At 33.3% G+C, this 24,802-nt stretch overlaps 3 protein-coding genes across 5 annotated transcripts; 2 read left to right on the forward strand and 1 right to left on the reverse strand.

Moving 5' to 3' along the window:
- The first annotated feature begins 2,485 nt into the window (after window positions 1-2,485).
- Window positions 2,486-11,001, forward strand: LOC131932054 (AP-1 complex subunit mu-1). The gene is made up of 11 exons (XM_059288918.1): window positions 2,486-2,721; window positions 6,194-6,268; window positions 6,440-6,664; window positions 6,756-6,886; window positions 7,024-7,168; window positions 7,995-8,121; window positions 8,554-8,696; window positions 8,910-8,981; window positions 9,435-9,593; window positions 9,817-9,942; window positions 10,054-11,001. The coding sequence occupies exons 2-11, from the start codon at window positions 6,227-6,229 to the stop codon at window positions 10,150-10,152; spliced, it is 1,269 nt and encodes a 422-aa protein (XP_059144901.1). The 5' UTR covers window positions 2,486-2,721; window positions 6,194-6,226; the 3' UTR covers window positions 10,153-11,001.
- A 17-nt stretch (window positions 11,002-11,018) lies between these two features.
- On the reverse strand, window positions 11,019-17,663 carry LOC131932053 (putative lysosomal cobalamin transporter). The gene is made up of 15 exons (XM_059288917.1): window positions 17,445-17,663; window positions 16,043-16,219; window positions 15,767-15,830; window positions 15,490-15,584; window positions 15,129-15,196; window positions 14,918-15,006; window positions 14,720-14,793; window positions 14,382-14,507; window positions 13,825-14,042; window positions 13,344-13,446; window positions 12,967-13,071; window positions 12,695-12,835; window positions 12,482-12,551; window positions 11,901-12,004; window positions 11,019-11,705 (listed from the first exon to the last, which is right to left on the reverse strand). Exons 1-15 carry the CDS (start codon window positions 17,502-17,504, stop codon window positions 11,592-11,594), a joined length of 1,608 nt encoding a protein of 535 aa, XP_059144900.1. The 5' UTR covers window positions 17,505-17,663; the 3' UTR covers window positions 11,019-11,591.
- Window positions 17,664-19,004: 1,341 nt separating this feature from the next.
- Window positions 19,005-23,699, forward strand: LOC131932058 (XK-related protein 6). 3 transcript variants are annotated; one of them, XM_059288925.1, is made up of 4 exons: window positions 19,005-19,134; window positions 20,143-21,111; window positions 21,283-21,491; window positions 22,080-23,699. In XM_059288925.1, exons 2-4 carry the CDS (start codon window positions 20,210-20,212, stop codon window positions 22,805-22,807), a joined length of 1,839 nt encoding a protein of 612 aa, XP_059144908.1. In that variant the 5' UTR covers window positions 19,005-19,134; window positions 20,143-20,209; the 3' UTR covers window positions 22,808-23,699. The 3 variants fall into 3 exon arrangements, with proteins under 3 accessions (XP_059144908.1, XP_059144907.1, XP_059144909.1); XM_059288924.1 differs by having other exon boundaries at window positions 19,011-19,134; window positions 19,910-21,111; XM_059288926.1 differs by having other exon boundaries at window positions 19,011-19,108.
- Window positions 23,700-24,802: the final 1,103 nt, after the last annotated feature.

Raw genomic sequence — 24,802 nt, forward strand, 5'->3', positions numbered from 1 at the left:
TATGACAAGTCTACACTACAGTGTAAAGTTCATAAATAGAAGTGAGCTCAATGTGTTAGGAATAGCCGTTGTGGCCTACTTACAAAAACGATCTATACTACAAATTACAAAACGATCTATATTACATGCAGATATATGGACTCTTACTAGTCTACATGTATACATTACGTACACGCTAGCTATTGTGGGCAAGACAGTTTTTTGCAACAAATATAACTTACAAATCTTACTTCTAGAACTAGACTTTGGTATACAAATAACGTATACTAAACCTAGTAAGCGAGCCTGCAACTGCCACATCTATTCTTGTTATTCTTTTACTACTAGAAATCTCCTATTAATTACAATATTTCTGAGGGAAACTCTATGCTAACCTTCTTATAAATGCAAAAATATATTTTTAAAAAATACATTTCGATAATTAATTAACAAAATAATATTTATGTCACTCCAAATAAAAAATCTGCAATTTCCAAGAAATCCTAAAAAAAAATGTCCGTGTGCCCTGACGGTACTTATAAGTCCACTTGTAAACATCGATCTATTACAAAGACAATTTGATAAAAATTGTATAACTAGAAGTTAAACGCATTTGTCTGACTATTGAAGATGCCAATAAAAAATATTTGGTGTTGATAACTTGAAAAATAAGGTAAAAAAAAAAGGAAATCAGGAACACATGTGAGATATGAACAGAACGATTGTAAACTACCGATACAGGTAGAGATTGAAAATGGCGCCACACTAAATATTTTTAAAAAACATCGATCCCTCCACCTACCTGTGGCTCAAGGGAGATCATACTATCAATTAGATCAATAATTTTTAAAATTGGTCTTAAATTAAAAATAATACAGGCGCTAAATTAAAGTGGTACTTATAAGTACCGTCAGTAGATAAAGGGTTAAAAGAGAAAAATTAGAAGGTTCGAAATGTCAGATTTATAAATACGTTGGTAATTTCAATGTTTTTTTTCCCCCACTACCAACCAAAAACTCTCGTCAAGTGCTAAATAGTATTATTCTATGTACTCGTTGGATGTATTTTAATATTAATAATTTTTAAGTTTTAAGTAGTCTCAAAGCCACCTCAGGTTTATTTCATCACTTGATTACCAAACGGGTTCGATTTCTATTAGGTAGTCGCCCATATACGATCATACGAGTTTTAAGATTGTTTTAAAATGTAAGCACTTCGGTGTTAAAGTTTAATTCAACTTGTGGGCGTCCACAAAAGTCGATTTTGACCCCCTCCGCGTAGACGTCATAAATGGATGACCCCTAGGGTCATTGCGGCACCAGTTTATTTTCTCATAATTTTAAGCCATTTTTCTCGGTCCTATCGCTGCCCTGAGCATATGCAACAGCAGCCCAGTCCAGTCTTTGATGTCATCGATCCACTGACATTTTTGCATTCCCCTTCTTCTCTCTCCTGGCTCAGATCCCTGAATTACTGTTTTTGAAAGGCGTTGGTTCTTGTGACATGCCCATACTCCATACCATCATCATTTTCTTGTTTTGCCAATGCTATCATGATAGTCATTTTGTGTGGTGTATTTAGGGCTAAGTGTCGCATTGCGCCGCTCACTACTCTCCATGCCTGACCACAGTTGGATGCCTCCATCTAGGTGGCTCGTCTTGGCTACGAACAACGAACTCTTTTGTCCTGGCCGTTGACCTTAACTGGAAGGACATGCGATCAGTTAATATCCCCCCTTGCATGGATTGGTCCAGGAGCTGGCAGTGTTTCTTCCAGACTTTTTTCTCCCGGGGGGGGGGGGGCGGACACTGGTAAAAGTATATGTTTTCTATATAAATTCCATTTAGTTCCGGGTAGGGGGGGGGGGGCTCCGCCCCCCGAAAAGATGCCTAGAAGAAACTCTGCTTGACATCAAAGGTACTACCCATTTCCAGAGCTCCATATACCCCTCTCCCCCTTTCTCATGGAAGTCTTTTTTTTTAAAAGTTTGCCGACCTTACAACTTGTGTAATGCTATTGAAACTTCCGGGGGGATGGGGGGTGGGAAGGACGCTAGTTAGAGTGGCCAATATATATTTTTTGTTGGGGGGGGGGGGGGGGTAGACATGATTCGTAGACAGTGTTTCTTCCAGACTTTTTTCTCCGGGGGGCACTTGAAATTTTCGAAGCATGTTTACCGCTTCCCCACCCACCCCTTCCCCGCAGTGTTTCTTCCAGACTTTTTTCTCCAGGGGGGTGGGGGGGGGGCTTGAAATTTCCGGGGGGGGGGAGGAGGGCGGGCACTAAAAAAAGTATATATATTTTCTATATAAATTCCATTTCGCTCGGGGGGGGGGCGGTAGACTCTCTTCGCCCACCCCTCCCGAAGAGATGCCTAGAAGAAACACTGCCGCCCAGGACGAAAAAGGAAATGTAAAAATGTAAATTTCGGTCTATTTGTTATTATTTAGTTCAACCAATATCCCAGAGCTCTCGATCGAAAAAGATACAAGTAACCTATACATTCATTTCCGGAAAGCTGGAACCGGAACACCTGCCAGTCTAGATTTAGTAGATCTATTTATTATTGTATCCTCCTTAATATTGATAATACTCCACCTAGAATCTAAATTTAGTTAGAATCTAGAGGATTTTTCGTCTAGATCTAGATCTAGTTTTTTGTGTCAGATCACTGAATAGTGAATACGCAGTAAATGAAGCTATACTAGTAAATACTACTGAAGTTGACAAATCTAGAGCCAGGTAAACAACTTACAACTGACAACAGTTTTTTATTTTTTAAGAAGTAGGCTACACCGTCGCGCACAGGATAAACGCGTTACAGCGTTACCAATCAAACAATTGTTTTGACCTTGTTTTCTAAAACTGATTTATTAAATACAAACAATGCCAGCGCTTTGAATCCTAGTTGTTGGGGCTAGGTTAGTCAACATTACCGCCCAGTCAGCACTACCGCTGCAGGGCGTGCTAAACTAAATGAAAGTCGGATGATATTTCGAGTCGTCCCTTTGAATCCCGGACAGATCGTCCCCCCGGCGTGGCCTCAGCCAACCGGCGGGCTCGTTGCATTGAGTTAAATATAAACTCAAAACAATAATATAAACAATCTCCTTTTAGGTCGGTCAGGCCACATACCAGGCACGCACAGTGTTGTGTGTCGTGCCTTAACCAAAATAAACTATCTCCCTTAATTATCATTAGATATATTTAATTAGTTAATTAATTCATTAGCTAATTTATAAAATTATGTATGATGCTATAGCAGTAGGTAAGTTACGGTAAGTATAATTTTTTTTAACTATGTATTTGTACTATAAAGAAACACCTTCGTTGTTTGAATACCACCCCCTCCCCTTCTTGAACTCAAAGTTAAACTTTTAACCCCGTTCGTAGAGACATGCGGTATGTTGTAAGGCGGCGGGTGGGTAGGGTATATACTCGTTGAAGAAAAAATCCAACGTGGTGCGCGTTATTGGCCTTGGGCCTTCGGTGACGTTGTTGGCGTTTGCTGTGAGGGGGAGAGGGGTGTGTTTAAAATCCGTTTAAAAAAAATCGCAACATGGTATTGGCCTATGATGACGTCGGCGCAAGCGGGGAGGGGGGGTGGAGACACTTTTTTTTTTAAAACCAAGAACTAGGCGTTTAAAGGCTGTAATGAAAATCAAGGACTGGTATAGCCATGATGTCGAATTTAACGAGTGATGCTTGCTGGGTCTATCATACGATTGCTTGGCGATGGGAATCTCGTCAAGCTCAGTTTATATTTACAGTGAACTACTGGGATGCTGTCATACATAAAGTAACAGCTACCGAATGTAGCACTTAAAACATCGAGTGCATCCCGCTCATTATAAATTTGAAATACAAGTTATGGATTGCCCAAAAACTTGAAGGACTATCAGAATATATGCATTGTATTATAACATTAATCATTACGATATAACTAAAATGTGTATTCAAATATTTTTAGGCTAACAGGATCTGCATTTAAATAAACAAGACCTATTAGGCTACTTTTGCATGGTAGCACAACTACATTTTTAGATTTCATAATGAGTAGCCTAGTCGTGCATTAAAGGGCTGTACTCAATAACAATGAAAAAAATGAAATGCCGGCTTCAAACTTCAAGCTATGATTTCCCCGTATTCTTCTACTAGAAATATAGCTCCGTTGTTCTAATGACCTCACCCTCCTCCTCTCACCTAGTTCAATTTAAAGTTACACTTTCAACCCCGTTAGGATGCGTGAACTGGTGAACCGCGTGAACTACTGATGACCTAACTATTGAAAAAAAAAACTATTCTGGTGTTAAATTGCCCTCCCCTACTCGCAGCACTTTGGGGCCATACACATCAGGAAGGTCTAGGTCGGTGTTGTATCTCGTGCAAATTTACTCACAACACGACTACACACTATGCTTGTATCCAGGACTAAAGCTGCGACACTCGCATAGAGTTGGATTTATTCGTTAGATCATTGTGCTTCAAATTCTGTTTCAATATTGGATTAGATGGATATAATGTTGGAATTCAGTTAGTTTGTTATATTATATTTATCTAAATGTCGTGTACCATCAGAAACTAAATTGGTTGACAAGACACATGTGTAGGCTAAAGAATGACCTCTAGATCGAGCCAAAGATGGCTGGTTAAGGTTGACAAACTGTGGTTTTCAAATTTCATGGTGATACTTTTCTAAAGGATTTTATTTTGTGCTTTCTTTGGGATTATTTTGTGTGATGTGATTATTCAGAAGTAATTTGTAAGTAGAAGCTTTTCACCAGAGTTTCTTCCAGGCATCTCTTCGGGGGGGGCTTTGCCGCCCCCCGAACGAAATGAAATTTATATAATTTATATAGAAAATATATACTTTTAACAGTGTCCGCCCCCCCCCCCCCCCGAAGAAAGTTTACCCCCCCCCCCCCCCCCCGGAGAAAAAAGTCTGGAAGAAACACTGCTTTTATCATTCAACCATTTTAACAGTTTGCGATTGATCTGCGGCTGGGCTGATTAATTTACATTTAGCGAAACTACACACTACACGGCGCCCTCAGGCCGTTGTTTCAGCATGCCCTACTAGTCAATTATAGACAACTTTAGAATCAATACATAGAGCCAACACACCGCTATTTATTTAATAATCTTCAAGAGCCATTCCTCTAGGGTCGTTATTTTCACGAAATTGTCGTTTTCCATTTTGTTGTCAAGAAACTGGTATTTAGTTCACGAGAACGTATGAAAACCACTCATGCGTGACCGAAATCGTCGATTGGGTGCCTTCACGTGGTTTGACACGTGTTGACCTAGGCCATTGTTTACATCAAAAAATCACCCAAAACGGCCTTTTTTCGAAAAATTTGTTTGAAAAAATGGCTAAGTCCAGTTTTAAAAAGTGTCATTTTCGGGCCCATTTTAAAAAACGTAAAAAAATCCGAACTACACGTAGAAAAAAATGGCTTTTTCGGCCCTTTTTAGCTCCAAAAACGCGTCGCGTGACGTCACCGTGACGTCAGCCGCCAACCAAAACGCGGAGAAAGCGCGCGTTTGATTGGTTGGCAGCTGACACTATGAAATCCTCTAAGGACGATTCGAATGGTATACCTGAAAGTCTTGTTTTATTTTACGAAGTGACTACTGCCTGACCTGGCTTGTATAGTTTTTAGATCTATAGGCCTATATCTTTCTATCAGTATGCATAACTAATAATCATGCCATTGGTCCAGTTGGCCAAGAAGGACCCAATTGTTATTGTTGTTGACAAGGACCAAAAAACTTAAATTGAAAAATTAAGTAATTTATTAGGACTAGGCCCTATTATTAATAATTAGGCCTAATTGTTTGAAGAATCATGTGATAAACAGTCTGCAAATTTCTTGATATTTCCATGTTCCACTAGGGATTAATCTTGAATTGCTAGGGCAAATGTGGCAATTTCTAATCTCAAAACTGTTGTAAAATATTTATAAAGCCTAGGTATACATTGACTTTTCACTCAATGTAAGGATTGTTTCAAATTTCAATATCTATTTAGTAGTCAAGTTTCAAATGAGCTTAGTCTGAATATCCGCTAAAACTTTCTATAGTTAAATTTGTTTTGTCTTATTTTATAAGTCATTACGCATTTAAATTGAAATACCCACACTTATTGAATCTGTTCTCTGTTCTGGCAAAATACAATGATGTAAAAGCTTAATAATCAATGTATTTAAACCAGAAACAAAACGAGCTCAACATAAAGCTCAAGAAAATGTCAGCCTCAGCCGTATACATTCTCGATGTGAAGGGAAAAGTAAGTATTCATCCCTTACATTTCTGTTCTAACATTAAATGTAGGGTAAATTATGATTTAAAACTTTGAAGTTAATATTTTTTCTGAACTATAAAAAATATTGTTTAGCAATATTTTAAAAATTATAATATACCAATGTATATTCTCTAAATTCTTTTTTACTCTCTGCAGGTGATGATAAGCCGCAACTATCGTGGTGACATTGATATGTCAGTGATTGACAAGTTCATGACACTCATTATGGAAAAAGAAGAGGATAGTAACTTGACACCAATCATCCAACATGGAGATGTTGCTTTTATGTACATTAAGTACAACAACCTGTATCTAGTGGCAACTTCAAAAAAGAATGCCAATGTAACATTAGTCTTTACATTCTTACACAAACTTGTGCAGGTATGGGGTTCATTTACTTCTTTATTGTTTCTAAATGGTTCTAATAATTTTCAGCATGCAGGCAGCTAATGCAGTCCATTCATTTTCTCAGATTTTTGTGGAGTATTTCAAGGAACTCGAAGAAGAAAGCATCCGAGATAACTTTGTTATCATTTATGAGCTGCTTGATGAGGTCATGGACTTTGGGTATCCACAAACGACTGACAGCAAAATCTTACAAGAGTAATCAAATTTTTAAAACTGAATTCTGAATTTCTTAAATACCCTTGTAGTCATAGCAGTTTAAAATAGTTAACATGACTCTAAATAGACATGTATAGATTACATTATCAATTAAATAATTTTAAAATATTTAATAGATACATCACTCAGGAAGGACAAAAACTAGAGATAGCCCCTCGACCACCTCCTGCTGTAACGAACGCTGTATCATGGAGAACAGAGGGAGTAAAATATCGTAAAAATGAAGTTTTCCTCGATGTTATTGAATCCGTCAACCTTCTGGTAACTTCATTGTTGAGTCTTTGAATTAAAATGTTTTTTCTATTGTAGGGTTAACTAATCATGAAATATGTACAAAGTAAAAATTGGTGCAATATTTAGTGTTCCTAATTTAATTTATTTAGACAAGCCGACCCGCGGCATATCATACGCCGCTATTTAGTTGTTGTTTTTCTACTTTTCAGTTATTCATAATTTGTGAATTCGACACTACCAACGCAGCCACTGAAAATATTTCTTTAAAACACTATAAGTAGCTCGTTAAGGACGATACCCCCCCCCCCCTCTTTTAAAGTAAACTCCACTTAGTTACCCCCCCCCCCTACGTTTAAAATTGTTTCAAACTAAATTATCTGCCCCTAATAGTCGTCACTAAACCCGGCTCTGTTTGTAAACATTTAGAGTGAACCACAGCTCACCAGATCATGTAGGGGTGGGGGTGGTAGGGAACGCGTTTACAGCTTGTTTTCTAGCGTCTCCCAGAAGAGAATTATATATATAGATGATCTTTGTATTTAAAAAAACATGTTTTTTTAAATAAGATAAATAAAAATTACAAAGTTATTTACATTTTCATCAACCTCAGCTTGCACAGTGAATATGTACCCCTCTTTCCCAAGATGTGCGTCATGGTTGGGTGGTAGATAGTGTGACTGCTAACCCAACTCTAGTGGGTACCTGACTCACCAGGGCATAGTGCTGACCATGCTATCCCAACATATACCAGGGCACTGAAATGTGAACTCTACCTGCTCCCTGGACCGTCAGATTTGATGGAGTACCTTGCATGGTCATTTTTTTTACTTAAGTATTATTATTTTTTTTGCAGGTTAGTGCTAATGGAAATGTATTACGTAGTGAAATAGTGGGGTCTGTTAAAATGCGAGTGTTTTTATCTGGCATGCCAGAGCTGAGGCTGGGCTTGAATGACAAAGTCTTGTTTGAAAGCACAGGCAGTAAGTACCTACTCAAAATTTAGTTTTGTAAAACAATGTTTACAGTTAAAACTTTGCACAAACAAACCATGATTTAGGACTACTTCTTTGTTTTCAATTTATTATGATTGTCTGTTATGGTAAAAAATCTGTTAAAATTTGCCATAAATATAGTAAAAAAAAAAAGATGAAAGCATGAGTGTACTAACAAACATGAAGTAATAATAAGGAAATGCAGAAGCATTATAATTTTTTATCTAGTTCATCAATTGTGAATAATTTTTATGTATATTAAGAACTACATCCTGCTATTTAAAATTGTATTTTTTGTTGACCAGCTTGAGTCCTTGTTAGTTAATAATTAGATAGAAAATTTTATCCTTGCTATGCATTTTTTGCAGCTTTGTAAAGACTTTAAGCACATGTTTAAGTATTGACCTTTGTTTATTCAAGGAGGAAAAAGCAAGTCTGTTGAGTTGGAAGATGTCAAATTTCATCAGTGTGTTCGTTTGTCAAGATTTGAAAATGATCGCACAATCTCTTTCATTCCACCTGATGGGGAGTTTGAGCTCATGTCGTACAGATTGAACACACATGTAAATACTAGATAAGCATCTTGTTGTCTCATCTTGCTTTGTTGGTTTCATGTCTTAATTTATGATAATTTGTTATTATGCTTGGTTAAGTATGTAGCTTTATATTTATAGGTTAGTTTTAATGTTTAGTGTTTTCTTAAACAAAAGCCCTTATAACAATTTGTTAGAATCATTAAAAAAATAATGTATATTATTAATTTTTCATTGGTTTAGGTTAAACCTCTTATATGGGTAGAATCTGTGATTGAGAGACATGTCCACAGCAGGGTGGAATACATGATTAAGGTAAGCAAGAAAGTTCTTTGTATCATAATTTAATTCCAAACATGTTTAAAATTTAATGAAAATTAAACCACCAAAAATATTTGAAGCACTTGTCTGCTAAACTAAAAGTCTTTAGTTTGGATCTAGGACTAGAGTCTGCAGGACATCCCTAAACCCACCTAGCTCTGATAGTTACCTGAATTGCTCTAGGGAAAATGAAGACCGCACTGTTTCTTCATATGGTGTAGTCACAGAAACAGATGAACTTTAATTTATTTGGCCTATAAACCATCTGGTCATAAAGGATAACATTACATTCTAATTTACAAAACACTTAAAAAGAATTTTATTTTATACAAAGTGAGCATAGAATTTAACTATGGTTACTAATACCACATATTTATTTGGTGAAAAAGTTTGAATTATGTAACTTCAATTTTAAAAAGTAAACAATCCAATGTATTCCAAATTTAGGCCAAGAGCCAGTTCAAACGTAGGTCAACAGCCAATAATGTTGAGATAATTATACCTGTTCCTAATGATGCCGACTCTCCCAAGTTCAAAACAACTGTTGGAAACTGTAAATATGTACCAGAGATCAACTGTGTCATCTGGACCATTAAATCTTTTCCGGTGAGACTTTATGGCTAAAATAATTTTCTAAGCTTGTTACTTGCATTTATAAAAATCATAGTTATACAATTTTAACATTTTCAATAGCCTAAGTTAATAAAAATTACCATTTAAAAAAATGTGCTACAATACATCACTTAGAGATTGAATGGGTTGAGGAAAGATGGTTAAAAAATTGTAAAATGGTTGTAAATCTGTAAAATGCTGTTTCTTTTTTGTGAAGGGAGGTAAAGAGTATTTGATGAGAGCTCATTTTGGCCTGCCTAGTGTTCAGAATGAGGAGATTGAAGGGAAACCACCCATAAATGTCAAATTTGAGATTCCTTACTTCACTGTTTCAGGCATTCAGGTAAACATTTTAGTTTAAAATTCTTGAAGAGTGCAACATTTGTATTAATAATTTGGGTAAATTGTTTACTTGTTTTGAAAATGGTTAAATTTTCTCTTTATTTTTTTACAGGTGCGTTATCTGAAAATTATTGAGAAGAGTGGCTACCAAGCACTCCCTTGGGTTCGATACATTACACAGAATGGTGATTATCAACTCAGAACAAACTAGTAGGATATTAGTGTTTAGGTTAAAGACATTTAGCATGAGAACTAAAGGGCTATGCTCATTGGCTCAGAGAATCATGCTCACCATGTGATTAAATTCAACCCTTAATTTTGTATGAAAGTTGAGCTGTATTGTTTTTTTTTTGGAATGTAAATTCTATTTATGTTATTTTTATATATATTATCATGAAGTCATATTTGCTTCAATAAATAGATTATATGAAATATTAGGACCCAGAAATTTGAATGTCAGTAAACAAGGGCTTTAATAGGGTTTGTTTAAGTTATTGTATTACTAGTATTAGTAATTATGTTTTATATGCTGTGGGTGAACAATGAAAAGGATTTTTTAAGCATGTTTAAAAAATGTAATTACTATTTAAATTATTGTTTCAACTAATTTTTATTTTCTTCACCGTTGCTTAAGACTGAGGTCTATGTATAAATGAACAGTGCTATTATTGTACAAGTCTTGTTGAACATAATTGGTAAATAGTTTGTGCTTAATAGTGTTGTGAAATATACTGTGGTGGTATTTCTTCTTTTTCATAAATGAGTCTTAATCAGTGAGAAACAAAAACATGATTTTGGTTAAAAAATACTTGTATGTTACTGTATATTTGTGTTAATAAGAGGTTTATTAATTAAATTCAAAGTACCATGTGTAAATGGAGAATATTGCCATCTCTAAAACAACTGGATATTAATTAGTTTTTATGTAATTAATAAAAAGATTAATATAATTCTAGACATTTAAACTATAATGGAATTAAGTGTTAATTTACTGTTCAATCAAAATGTCCTATTTAGTGGCCAGTAAAGAATACGGCATAAGTAGCCAGTTAAATTAAAATATTTTCACTAGTAATGTTTCATTGTATAACATCAAGTTTTTTATTAGTCAATTTTGTGGTTTTTACAGTGCATGATCATATTACAAACAGAAAAAAAAAATTAGTTTTCAGCATGTAGTCTCTGATTTGGTTACCTGGTCAATAAACATTCCTAATCCAACTTTAGCATTGTTAATTTATTCCAGCATTGCTTTTTGTACATACAACATATTTTAACACAATTTTCAAACAAGCTAAAAAAAAGACGTTGAAAAACATCACGGAAATATTTTGAAACACATAATCTAGTGTCAAGGAATAATTATATTTATGACTACATCTGTCTATATAAATCTGAACAAGTCTATATTTCTATTTATCTTTCCTCTTCTCTCTATATGAAAAAACAAAAAACTGCTATTAAACAATGCACAAATTTCACAATTTGAAATTAAAAAGATTTATCTATAAAAGCTATAAGTGAATAATTGCTAATAACAGCTTGACATGAAATAGTTTAATATCAATACAGTTTTCAGTAAAAAGCATCAATGATTGTGCAAAAAATTAAAATATCAAAGTATACAATTATACATATTAACAATGATAGTTAGCCTCTAAGCATATCATCGTCACTTTCTTCAAAGTCATCCTCATCAACTTCACCACTTATTGCAGAACGCTTCTTCTTTATTACTGCCACAATAAATCCAATCAGGAAGGTCTGAAATCATATCAATAAGAAGTCAGAAATTTTTTTAAAATCAATAAAACTTGATAAATCGTCAAATAAGAAAAAAACAAATGCTCTAGTTAGATGGTAAAGATATTTATCCAATTGTAAATTATAAAATAAATTTGCCACTTAATAAAAAGTTTGATTATATAAATTGCATTGGTTTAAAAAAAAAACAATCACCCCAAGAAACACCCAAGTCAACCAATAGTAGGCAGCACCAAAGAACCACATCTTGAAGAAGAATCTAACCAGCAGGAGAGTCATTCTTGTGATGACACAATAATCTTAAACAATAAAACATGAAAAACAACTTTAAATAATGAACTGATACTGCAGGTATGTATGGTTGTACAGTTCTGCCGGGTACTAGCTCTGTTAGGTACTTGACTGCAGCTGGACATATTGATGACCATATAATCCCTTTTAAAAAACATACAACTATCAAATATGAAGACCACAGGGGATAAAACTGTTGTCACAACTTTCTACTTTTGCAAAAAATTAGATTTTGTGTTTGAGATCCTTTGCTTTCTATTGTGGCAGGATTTTAAAATCCTAAATATACACTAGTAGTAGTATACAAGTATAGTACTAACTCAAAAATTAAAAAAAGTGGACTTCTGTAGTTTATCCTCTACTTTCAGGTTTAAAAGATGCATACATTTTTTTTTTTCAATTCTTAAAAAAAATTGACAGAAAATGATAACAGTGCTTAGTAAAAGAAAACAGTTAACAGGTAGTAAATTTTACAGGCTATTTACCTTCGCTAACTTCTGTAGTACATTGTTTTATCACTGTGGATGTACTGTTTCCAAAACCTGTAACATTTACCTGGAAAAAAAGTGATTGAAGAAATTTATTTCAAACACAAGTGAGTCGTGTACAAATTTATGGAAAAAAATTCTTTTTTGAAATTTCTATTTTTTAAGATGTAAAACTGATTTTTTAAAATTTCCAAAACATTAACCACTTACGTAATGCTGGCTTCCAAATGATGAGTACTGTGGTGTAAGTTCATACAGTACAATATTGATAGCCAGGACAATGAACATCAAGATCATACAAAACATCAAAAGCCCTTGGGGACTAGTACGACGAGGACGAATCTTGTACATCTTTTATAGTGGGGAAAAAACTTACTTTGCTATATTCATAATATTATGGATTAAGTTCATTAAATTCTACGATCATTTATTTTATTTCTAATTTTTAATGATTGTTTGCCTTTAAGCTGAAAGAAAATTACCTTGATCCACAAAAACCATATTCCAATGTTTCTGATTCCTGACATTGAACAAAGCACAAAATAGGCAATTATTGCCACCATCATGACATAGTCCACAGGAAAGGCCTTTAAATGTTGCAGAAAAAATGTATTAGAAAATATTTCCATGGACTTTTTGCAGCTATAAACAGTACGTATTTATTAAATGAATTAAAAAAAGGTAGTATTATTATTTTACAGTAGTAAATATTTACAGTTAAATAAACAATATTTATAAATTAAAAATTAAATTTTTTGCAAAACTATTTTTATCTGATTCAACTAAATTTATTTAGCATAAAAAATAAAACCAAAGTTGGAGGACAAAATAAATTAAGCAATTTGAAAATTATATTTACCTGCTGACTAAAAACAAGAACAATATCCACTGGATTAGGTAGATGTCTTTCTGGTAGTGCATATCCACTCAAGTACCCCAAACTGTGCATTGTTTTATCAATGCTGTAGAGATAAATATTTTACATAGAAAATGCATGCTGTTAAATGACAGATATTTAATCACATAATAATGCATAAAGTGCACTCAACCAAAAGTAAAAGATGGTTGGACACAAAAAACAAATTTTTTGTCAATCAATTCTAACAGTATCCACCTGGGTTTCTGAAAACAAGCCATATCAAACAGTAGTTTTTATAAATGGTAAACCAAGTTTATAGCTCAGAAAATAATATGTATAATATCAAGAATAATTGCTTCATGTCTTACAAGTTTACATGTCAAAAATATTTGACAGCAGCATAAAACTAAATTTATATTAATTACAATCCTCAACAAAAAAAGTTTAACATCTAAAATCAATAAAAACCTATCAAACTTACTTTGTAAGTAGCAATGAGACAAAAACAAGTATGGCCATGAGAAAGAAAACAACTCCAAAAATAATCTCAAATGGTCTTAGAAGCAAGAAGCACTTGCGGAGCCAACTTTTCTCAGAGTTTTCAAGCAGGCGGGCCCTTTTTCCTATCAGCCGCTCTTCCTCTGCCAAGTTTTCATCCACCCTACGGGCGCGTGAGCTCATGTTAGCTCTGTTGGAATACTAATTGGAAATTAGAAACAAAACTTTCAACAAGGGTGACATTGATCTCATTTCTAGAATTTATTTTCTTTAGTCAAAGTTAGTCAATTGACACCATTTATTTACTTAAATCAGTGTGTCAATGTTAAGCAAAGATATAACTGCACTTCTTGGAAAATTACTGTTAAATAAAGTGGGTGGCATTAGAGCACAGTCTGGTTCAAGTTTAGGATTTTTACATTTAAGAATAAAATGATTTAATTTCACTAAACATAATGCTTATCATCCTTGAAACAAGAAGTAGAATTTAATGTAAAAAATTGTTGGCTAGAACACTGATTAAAAAAAAAAGAAACTTACTTTCTTTCTGATAGCTTCTCTTTGTTGTGTTCTTTGCTCCCTTTCTCTAACAGTTTCAAGTTTTTCTGTTTTGACATTTCGGGTACCCTTTACAAGATCCATTGGCAAGGCAGACATTCCATAGGCCTAAGTAAATAGAGATTAATTATTAAAAAATGTCCAGTCAAAACAGAATAAAATAAATCAATTGCAATGATTACTTGGTGATAACTAACAAATTAGTTCAATTTTTAAAAAGTTAAGCATTCTTTTTTATTTTAAATTTATTTATCTCAGACTTTACATATTTAGTAATTGGCAGAATACATTAAATCTGTTTACTTAAGTTATGAACTCACTGTGTATGAAACTATGCCAAGCATTCCAATTAGACTAAAAACACTAATTACGAAGGACAAAGAATCTTCTATTCCTATAACAATAAAAAAATTTAAAAAAAAAGATTTAGAGATTAAAAACAAACATTTAAATAAGTAATTACTAGAATTGCACTAATTATATTCAACTGTTCTAAATAAAGTGAATTGTTTCTATACCATTGCTAGCCATATCACTGAACAAAGCTTCAATTTTCTTCCAGTCAGTGCTGTTACTGTTGATGTTACTCTTGGTAGGGACAAATGCCCTAGAAAAGAAAGAGGTGATTTAGTATTTTAGTTACATCTTATACATGACTAAATTCTTCACAACAAACAACAGGTCAGTATATTTTAGAACTGAAATTACTCTAATCATAAAGTGACTTACCCGATTAACAAAAAGGTGGCGGCAATCAAAACAGTTACAATGGAGTACTTTAAGGCTGTGCAGCAACGCTTAAAAATAATTAAACATTAGTATTGAATGAGATATTTAAAATATTGATAATTCATAATCAAAGTAGGTCTATTTCAGGCTATGTTAAAATTGCATTTTTATAAATAGATTCTTTGTAAAAAAAACTTTTTATAATATGAAATATTATATATGAAATATGATATAATATATCAGTTTTTATACAAAATAATTTTATAGGCCTGTTTTTAATATTATTATGTAGACATTTTTTACTTCATAAAACATCTAAAAATAATTAAATTTAATTCAGCAGAACAAAATGTTAACTCACAGATTTGCAGTTTGTTTCTTCATCCTTTTCTTCATAGAAAAAGTACATGAATGGCAAGTACAGGAATAAGCAAAATGCAACAATACCATACAACACTGAAATTAAAAATAAACAAAGCTGAAGTTGAAAATTTATGTGATAAAAATTTAACCAACTTAGACAAATAGTTTGATTGTAATTCTATGTGACATAAAATAGATCACTATAATGAATCTGTTAAATTTGCTACATGTTTGCTATAATAATATCTGTGATTACTTGTTTAATAAATACACACCGTAGTAACCAATGAGTACTGAATTTTCAGTTTCTGAACGCACTGAAGAACTGTTGGCCCATTCCTAGATTTGGAAGAAAAAAAAGCAATACAACCAAATAAACGTCTAAGATATCTAAATTCAATTTGAATTAGGCCTGCTGAATTCCTCATATAATGTTAGCAATTCTATTGAAAAATATATACTATTTTCTATTTTTTTTAAATTGATGAATTTTTTCAGCTATTATCATAATTATTAAATAGCTATAAAATGTTAACTAAAGTGTTACAAACCTTAAAAGTACCATCAGATTCTTTCATGAAGGACACAAGGAAAATGTCCACGGGGACTAGTGCAGACGTAAGGAGAGTTACTGTCAGAGCAGCTATTGCAGACAATGTTGTTGACAATTCACTATCATATTTGTGCATGAAATAACGAATGTAGAAGCCAGCAAAAAGAAGTGTTAGCTGAAACAAAACAAATTAAACTATTAAACTTAATACATCAGCCTACTATAATCAGTATAGTGGTAACTTGACATATGATTGCCAGACAAAAGTTTTTCTCAGATACAAATTGTCGGTGTGAGCTAAAATTTGCTTTGATTAACAAAAATTTTTTAGATATGAGTAACCGGAGGTTCAACAATTAGTTGAAAAAGAAACATCCAGAAAAAGTTGCAATTTATTTTGCACCTGAGCTATTTAATGACACTTACATAAAAATTTTAAAGGGAGGAAAAGAACAAAACTCCTTGGACAGGTTTATTTAACAGCATGGTTTATTTCTTTGCAGTACCATACATTATGTTATTAAACAATATCTGTTATGTATAAATACATTTTTCTTATTAAAAAAATATTTCTAATAAAATTGGGTGGCATTTTGAGTCCGGAGTGGGTTTAGGGGTATCCGTTTATAACGTCCACACCGAAGGGGTCAGAAAAAATTGATTTTTGTGGACGCGTATGGACTGGGGTGGGGTCCATGTGGACATCCACACGTTGAAGTTAACATCGAAGTACTAATATAATACAAACATAAAACTCGTATCTTGGTTGTAAAAAATTAAATAAAGATGATAGGGCTGGTGTTTTAAAAATAAAAACCCATCCCAGTGTGTAAATAAAGCACTGTATTTATACCTACACTAGGATTTGCATCCCAGGTTAGTTGGTCAAAGACCAGCGACCGGTACTTCCCCTAGCCTGCAGATCTCTAGGTGGGACGGGGAGGGGGGTGTTAACACGCTGTCACAGTTCAGGTGTGGGACAGGAGGGGGCACGTTCTGACCGGGATTCAAAGGGACAACTCGAAATATCATCCTTTTTTTTTTTTTGCTATCAAATTCAATCGTTCCTAGATTCTAGATCTATACTAGATCTATTACTAGTATTACTATTAGATCTAGATCTAGTAGCCTAACTAGAATCTAGTAGACTAGATCTATTTCCATTTACTATTTATTTACAAAATAGGGTCCACTTATTATATAATTTATTTAATCAATATTGAACTTTTATCTTTGCTGATAGATCTAGATCTCCAAGTCATTGTCAGTCTAGACTCTAGAGTCTAGACCTAGACATACACTACACTAGTACACTACACACATTACTGTGACATTACATTAATTACAATATTACATTTACAATAATAAAAATTAAATTACTTGTTTTTAATTTTACGTACCACAATAACAACAAGAAACGGTATCCATCCTGCTGCTATCACAGAACCAGGTATAGCCATTTTCTCGTTTTTTTAAGTTGATAAGCAATAGGTAAATTTACGCAACTAGATATAGATCTAGATCTAGAATCTAATCTAGACTACATCTGAGCAGCCTGGTAGAAAAAAAAATCAACACAAGACCAAAACAACTCATTATTTCTGCTGCGTTACGACTGGTTGGTTAAAAAATAAGTCACATGACAAATGGCTCAATGCTTAAAAATAGCACCATACTCAAAACCACAAGTCAACGAACGTCGTACAATAAAGTAACAATATCTGTTTAACTCATAGTTTTAATAAAAATAGAGTGGGAAAAAAATATAAGGTGTTTTCAAAAGTATGTAATATAAGAGAAGAAAAATTCAAAAGGGCCATGGCTACTTGTATAATTAGTAATAATTACTTTTGTGTAAGAGACGCCTTTTTAGCGCAATTTCCATTCTGGAGAATTGCGTTTATTAACTCGTCATTTCTGGGAATGGATGGATGGATGGATGAATGTGTGTCCGGGCTTTAGTTAAGTCGTATCTCCTCCTCAACGAAGCAATATCGATGACTAGTTCCAAAAGCAATTATGTTAAGCAAGTTACGAGAATGAGAATAGGCCATAAAAATTCTGGGTTTCTTTCATGTATTTCCCGTAAAAGCCAAAAAACCTCGAAAAAATGCAGTTTTTGGCCCATATCTCGGCAACCAGACCACTTAGCGACTTGAAACATGTACCAATCGATTCCTGCCATAATTTAGAACAGTATTGCCGAAGAAAGTTTTCAAAAATATCCTCTCGTTCGGTCACAAATTTTAAAATTACATAAACACCTTCAAACCGATCGCTCTTCAAGCTTGAACGCACCCAATCATTATACGTCAGAGCTATTTTTAGATAACATAAGGAAATTGCGCATAAATGTCACTAGACTTTTTTTTAAATTACTTGTTTTTAGCTAGCTGAGTAAAGTTAAACAGTAAAGCAAATGGTTTGGTGAAATTCACAACTAGATCAATAATAAGACGGACGAGAAAGGGGAAGGGCTTAAAGAAGTCGTTCAGCTGACTGGATCCATATTACTAGAACTAGTATTTAAGCTTTAAACAGAATCAGAAAATTTACTTTTTGCCCCTCTCTTTAACAAACAAAATTAAGATTTCTACTTTGTTCGTTTGTTTTTGAGAATTAGTAGGTCTAGATGTAGCTCTAGTACGATTGGATAATATTAATAACATCACCAACACAATGTTGTATTGCCATATTGGCTGAATGTAAAGTCAAAACAGTATGATTTTTTAAATAGATATAGTTAAGTAGATATATATATTAAATATACATTTTAATTTAGTTTAAGTAATATAGAAACATCTACGGTTCAGTTATTTTAATCATAAATTATAATTTATCGCTGATAAATTTCTATCGAATTGGTTGTTACCTACAAACGAAGAGAACTTGAAGAAATTCTTTGTTTGACACTTTTTAATATTTTGATCTGACTATTATTTAATATAGTACGAAGTGATAAAGGATTTCTTTGACAATTCAGATGTGGAGATTTTTACAAAATAGCAAATAATTTGTTGCAGAGATGGATGTTCTAATAGTTCGAATTCAGAATAAAATCATTGTAGGCAGCTTAAGCTTCAGACACATGTAATCTATTACATATAAAGCTAAGCTGGCAATAGGCTGGGTAACTAAAGAGGCTAGGTACACTGGTACAGAGTTGAAATCTCAATCTGAAACTGAGAAGAAATACTTTTTTAGGCCCAATGCCCAATTTAATTTATTTTAATTAATTAATAATTAAACTAGAGAGTATAGCATAGATCTAATCCCTTTTTAAACAAAGAAGATTGGAAGTTCACTAAAATTTTGAATATAAAAATGGTAATAGATGAAGAAGAGTATTGACATTGTTGAGCTAGAAAACTGAAATTTATGATGGGCATACTAAAACTAAAATTGAATCCCAAGTCTAGTAGACTAGAAATAGATTTTTAACATATTATTTATTTTAAAACAGTTCTTTAGGCTAAATTTAAGTAAATTGCTAAATAATTAATTAGATGTAGGCCCCTATGGCTAAATCTATGTGTAGGCCTAAGCCTAATATTTATTGTAAAATGATTAAGTCACTGTTGATAGGATAATTTTTATAGGCCTAAAGTACAGATAGGCCTAATGAATTGAAATTTTTAAAAAGCTGTGTATAGGGCTAGGCCTAAGTGTAGCTGGCCTATGGCCTATAGTATACACTATAGAATTATAGATAACCATGCCCTTACCATAAGGCCTGTTCAAACTATTTTTATACACATAACCTAAAGGCCTAACAATTTAACTTAGGTACTCTAGCACCCCAAGCATAAGTTTTTATAAGGTAGGCTTATACCAAACTGTCTTGTTTACAAATAAAAACATTTAGGCCTGACATGAAGTAAAATTTATAGGACTTATCACCTACACAAGAAATTTTAAGTATAAAATAAATTGGCCTACTTCAGATGCCTTCTCCAAAACTTGTTTAAAACTGTAGCTTATAAAGGCCTATATATTGCTGATGTCACAGTAAGACTATACTTTATAGAAGAGGTATAGTCACATCACTGGCACACTGATCATAATCAATACTTATCCATAATGTTTTCTGGATTTCAGTATATGATGCTAATGACTCAATGAGTTAATTATGTGTCGGAATATTGTTTTATATTGTTAATGCAAAATGTCCAAATCTGGAGCTGGTTTATCATATCTGTGCCGCTATGCACAGCCCAAAACTGTTTTTTCAAGACGCCATGCAATGAATGACCAAAACTTAGATATTTACATCTTAGAAGATGTTGGAGGTGACTTTAGTGACAATGGTTCTGATGAAGAGAATGATGAAAGTAAAAACATCATTGATAAAAATAATCATGCTGTTTCAAATTTCTCTGGCCAAAATGGTACTACTCACAAATTACTCAGAGCTAACAACAATTTTGGTAAAAATAAACATGGATTTGGTGATTCTGGTGACGATGCTGAATTGGATAACCAAAGTAGTGCTGCTTCAGCTCTTGTACCATATGGCAATGAGGAAGATCAAACAACTACTAGCTCTGCAAGCAAACTTGAGTCTTTTCCTGACACTGACCATGATGAAGTTGACATGGCTATATCTCGTGATGGCTTGAAAGACAGACCTGATTTGGGTCTGTCCAGAGGATCTATAGATCAACACAGAAGGAAAAGTGAAGCGGAAAAGCATGAACATTTTTCAAAAACCAAAAATGCAAAAAATGACAAATCTGAAGAAGCAGTTAAATTTACATGGCTTGATATGTTAATGGGTGTGACTTCAATCGCCATATTTTGCATTGATATAGGAACAGATATTGAACTAGCAGCACACTACTTTAGGGAGAGATTATGGAAGTATGGGGCTGTGACAGCAGCTTTAATTGTGATTCCTTCCTTGATTACATGTTTCCTTGGGCTCCACTGGTATCTGATTGATTACAAGAAAGAACAAAGAGATATAGAAAAATTTAAAAAGGAGAAAAGAAAGGCATATACTGTACCAGGATATGTGTGGTTTCTGCGTATTTTTTTTACGTTGCTGATGTGCGGACCAATTGTCAGGTAATTTGAGTTTGAATCTATACTCATTCAAACTTTTTTTAGTAAAATACGTTCAGTAGGACTATTACGATTACATAATTTGTATCATGTAGCTAAAAAAGTTGTCATTTTGCTGTCTCCTGTTTTACAGAAAAGTGCCAATTTTCTTAACAAGTTTACAATTTTCCCCAGAATTGTTGAGTATTTGTACTGTGGTCATAACAGTCAAAATAAAAAGTTATCTGCCAGAGAGCGTAAAAGATTCCACAGATTGATGATGTATGAGGATGTTGATAGCTGCTTGCTTCGGCTATTTGAAAGCTTTTTGGAATCCGCACCGCAGCTTACATGGCAACTGTATATTGCTATTGACCTTAAACCACAGGAAGATGCTGTTGGATGTAAGTAAATCTAAATTTTCACTAATTTATTAGGATATGATCAGCCAAACTAAAATAATCCTTAAAAAAAATTGCCCAGAGGTACCTAGAGGAAAAACTCCTTTCATTTCCCATCAGACCTGCCAGGGTGGGACACTGATTACAGGTGTATGGGTGGGACACTGATTACAGGTTTATGTGTAGGGCCTTTCTCACCAGCTGGCTTAACCTGTGACTTTGATTCCCTCGTTCTCATTGGAAGTTGTTCTGATTCTGATGATCATTTTTCAGCCTACCTAAGATCCCATTTTAGTTATTCAATTCCAGTGCACTATAGAAAGCCTTCTAAATTAAATTATTTTCTTGCGCTAACAATTGTGTTTTCCAGTTCATTTTTTTGTCACCATTAGGTAAAATTTGTTTTAGTGGTGTACAAAGTTTAGGAGTTATCATGTATCCATAATTATGTGCATTTTTTAAATTCAACATGAAAAAAATAGATAAAATAGATAAAATATAAAAAGGAAACTAAAGTTTTTTCAAGGCTTGATATATGAGACTTATGAAACAACTCTATTATCTGTTAACTAAGATTTATATTTTTTTCAGCATCTATTCGAGCTATAGCCCTGCTGTCTTCCTGGGGAAGCCTGGCTGTATCACTTATGTCATATCAGAAGTCTCTACGAAATTCCCATGAAGAAAAAGCTAAGATGAGCATCATCAGTCTCCCCTTTTATTTCATATGGAGAGCCAGCGAGATTGGAGGTCGTGTCCTGTGTATCGCCATGTTCGCCTCAGCTTTTGACCTTTGGGTGTTTGGACCACTAATTTTTCACTGGGTTTTCATGTCCAGCTGGTTGGTTGTACAGAAGACGACATTCTACAAAAATGTCTGTCTGGAAAAAGTCTTCAATATCATCTGCGGCTACGTCATGGTCTTCTGTTTTCTCAACCTACGAGAAGGCCAGACGAGATTCCGTGTCATTTTGTTTTATTTTATTGTCTATGTTGAGAACTTCTTTATGCTGGCTCTGTGGTTTAAATTCACCAAAGACTTAGGGGCTTGGTTTCATCTATGGGGCTTCATCGTAGTTCTGATCCTGTTCGTGTTTCATGTTGTCTTTCAGTTGTTGTATTACTGGTTTTTCCACCCCACGAAAAACATCAAGATGTGTTTGCCTTGTGACCGGTTTGTTCTCTACAGCTCCATCTGTCATGATCTCCAGCCACATGACGACAAATCTGCTGAAGTGAACCATACTGTTGCAGAGATAATTGTTGATGAACCAAAGCCAGCTAATGTAAAAAATCAGGATCTTGTGTCCCAAGTATAATGTTAATTAACTTTGTGTAATTAGACCAATTATTAAAGTTATTAGATAGCTTTTTTAGCTTATGGCACAAATTAAATATTTCTAAACACGATGTTAAAATCAACTTAGTCTACACTTTAATGTTACTTAAAATTATAAGATTGTTTTTTATCATTACTATTAGAAAACAGTTAATGTAATTCTAATGACCTCTAGATAAAACAAAAGCTTTCAAAGTGTTAATGGACCAATTTTTGTTTGTATAGATAAATGGCAGGCATAAAATAGACGCTCTATCATTGAAATTTCCAACCCACAGATCACTTACTCAGTCAGCCAATATTTGCTGCACTATAACCCATGTTTTGAAAAAGAAAAAATGATATTCAAAGTTATACTCAAAGACTGACATAATCTTGGGCATTCTTATTATTCATACTCTAATGGGTGATTTCTTTTTCCTTTCATAGAACATACAACAAAAATGTTCTGGTGTATAAAATTATGATTCATGTTGTTCAAGTAATTGTTCACTTCAACTTTATGTCAATTTATGTTAAGTAAGTAATGTTGATGTAATCATGTAAGCTAATGTAAACAGCCACGGTTAATATGAAGGTTGTAGCATGTAGATAATGTGTGTACATGCTGTGTGTACATAGATCTGCAAAATATATGGAGATCAGCTTAAAAAGTTGGATCATGAACTGATTAACTTGTAGAAATTAATTTGTATGCTTTTTTTAAACATAAAAAGATAGCTATTAACTTTATTAATGGAAGTTTATTGTTTACCATTTATTCACAACGAATCAATAGAAATTATATACCTAAAACTGGAGAAAAATATGGTATCTATAATGACTTTTGTAACCTTTATCACATTCTAGTTTTATAATACTAAAGTTGTTTTTTTTTCACTGTAAACATGTTCAGTGTATCTAATGTATATTATGTATTTATTATTTACATTCTTTCAATATATATAATAACATTTGTTGTAATCTATTGTTTATGTACATTTTTTTTAGAAACAAGGGATACATTATTTTTTTTCATTTGAGTGTACTTTTGACATTAACAAAAATCATTTAATTTTCAAGAACCAAGTTTACAAATGTTCTGCATTGTTTTAGTAATTTAAAAAGTGTATTTTTTAAGAAATTGTTTTAATTTTTATTTAAAAAGTAGCATTTCCAATACTTGAAAGGACATCTTTTTCAACTATAGTAACCTTTGATTTTAATTATTCTGTTTCATTTTTCCAATTCATGTTTTGGATTTCCTGCTTAGATCAAACATTATTGACAAACATACATACTTCTCTGTCTTGTTCATAATGTTGGCTTGTCTGGCTTCCTTATGATCTCATATGATATCCTAATAATGATTTGAAGGGATGATCTCATAAAGCATAATCACTACACACAGTCACTATTTGTCAAGTAGTAAATGAAAATTTAACATAATTGTCAACTGTATTTTTGTAAGTACTTTCCCCCCAGACTTAGTGCCTAGTATCCTTTTCTGTCCCACACTGCATACAGTATCTTATTGAGCACAGCTGTCTACTCATTTATGTAACTTCAATCCTAGCTTGCACAGATGTATTTAATTATTGTTTGCAATTGACCAGTCATAGAGGTGTATGTAGGTGACTAGCTTGTTCTTGTCCAGATCAGTTACTTGCTGCCTATAAATCATGCACTGACTTGCCATATTGCACCTATAAGTATAGTGTAATTGTGAAATAATAAGGTGAATCTTTATCAAGTTGTCATGTGTTTGAAATAACTTTTAAAATAAATAATATTTAAAAAAAATCATTTAGTAATTCTGTTTTGATAGCATTAGAAAGAAAACATTTTAGCTTAGAGCCAACCAGATGAATTAATTCTCATGTTAGTTTTGAAGATGATAATAGGATTGTATTGTTTTTTTCTTGTATGAACCATTTGCATTAGCATTCCTAAAAGAACATTCCAGAATAAATATCAATTTGTGTTTTTGGTAAAT

This window comes from Physella acuta, unplaced genomic scaffold (genome assembly GCF_028476545.2).
Source record: "Physella acuta isolate Inbredline_101_S28 unplaced genomic scaffold, ASM2847654v3 ptg002079l, whole genome shotgun sequence".
NCBI classification, from domain to species: Eukaryota; Metazoa; Mollusca; class Gastropoda; family Physidae; genus Physella; species Physella acuta.

What these genes read in the sequence shown, in the direction of transcription:
- LOC131932054 (XM_059288918.1), top strand. Translation starts at nt 6,227, where the DNA reads ATGTCAGCCTCAGCCGTATACATTCTCGATGTGAAGGGAAAA. An exon ending in TTCTCGATGTGAAGGGAAAA is followed by an intron (nt 6,269 to 6,439) that starts GTAAGTATTCAT and finishes TACTCTCTGCAG; the next exon opens with GTGATGATAAGCCGCAACTA. An exon ending in TCTTACACAAACTTGTGCAG is followed by an intron (nt 6,665 to 6,755) that starts GTATGGGGTTCA and finishes TCATTTTCTCAG; the next exon opens with ATTTTTGTGGAGTATTTCAA.
- LOC131932053 (XM_059288917.1), bottom strand. Translation starts at nt 17,504, where the DNA reads ATGGCTATACCTGGTTCTGTGATAGCAGCAGGATGGATACCGTTTCTT. An exon ending in AGTACTCATTGGTTACTACG is followed by an intron (nt 15,585 to 15,766) that starts GTGTGTATTTAT and finishes TTTTAATTTCAG; the next exon opens with TGTTGTATGGTATTGTTGCA. An exon ending in AAGAAACAAACTGCAAATCT is followed by an intron (nt 15,197 to 15,489) that starts GTGAGTTAACAT and finishes ATTATTTTTAAG; the next exon opens with CGTTGCTGCACAGCCTTAAA.
- LOC131932058 (XM_059288925.1), top strand. Translation starts at nt 20,210, where the DNA reads ATGTCCAAATCTGGAGCTGGTTTATCATATCTGTGCCGCTATGCACAG. An exon ending in ATGTGCGGACCAATTGTCAG is followed by an intron (nt 21,112 to 21,282) that starts GTAATTTGAGTT and finishes AATTTTCCCCAG; the next exon opens with AATTGTTGAGTATTTGTACT. An exon ending in ACAGGAAGATGCTGTTGGAT is followed by an intron (nt 21,492 to 22,079) that starts GTAAGTAAATCT and finishes TATTTTTTTCAG; the next exon opens with CATCTATTCGAGCTATAGCC.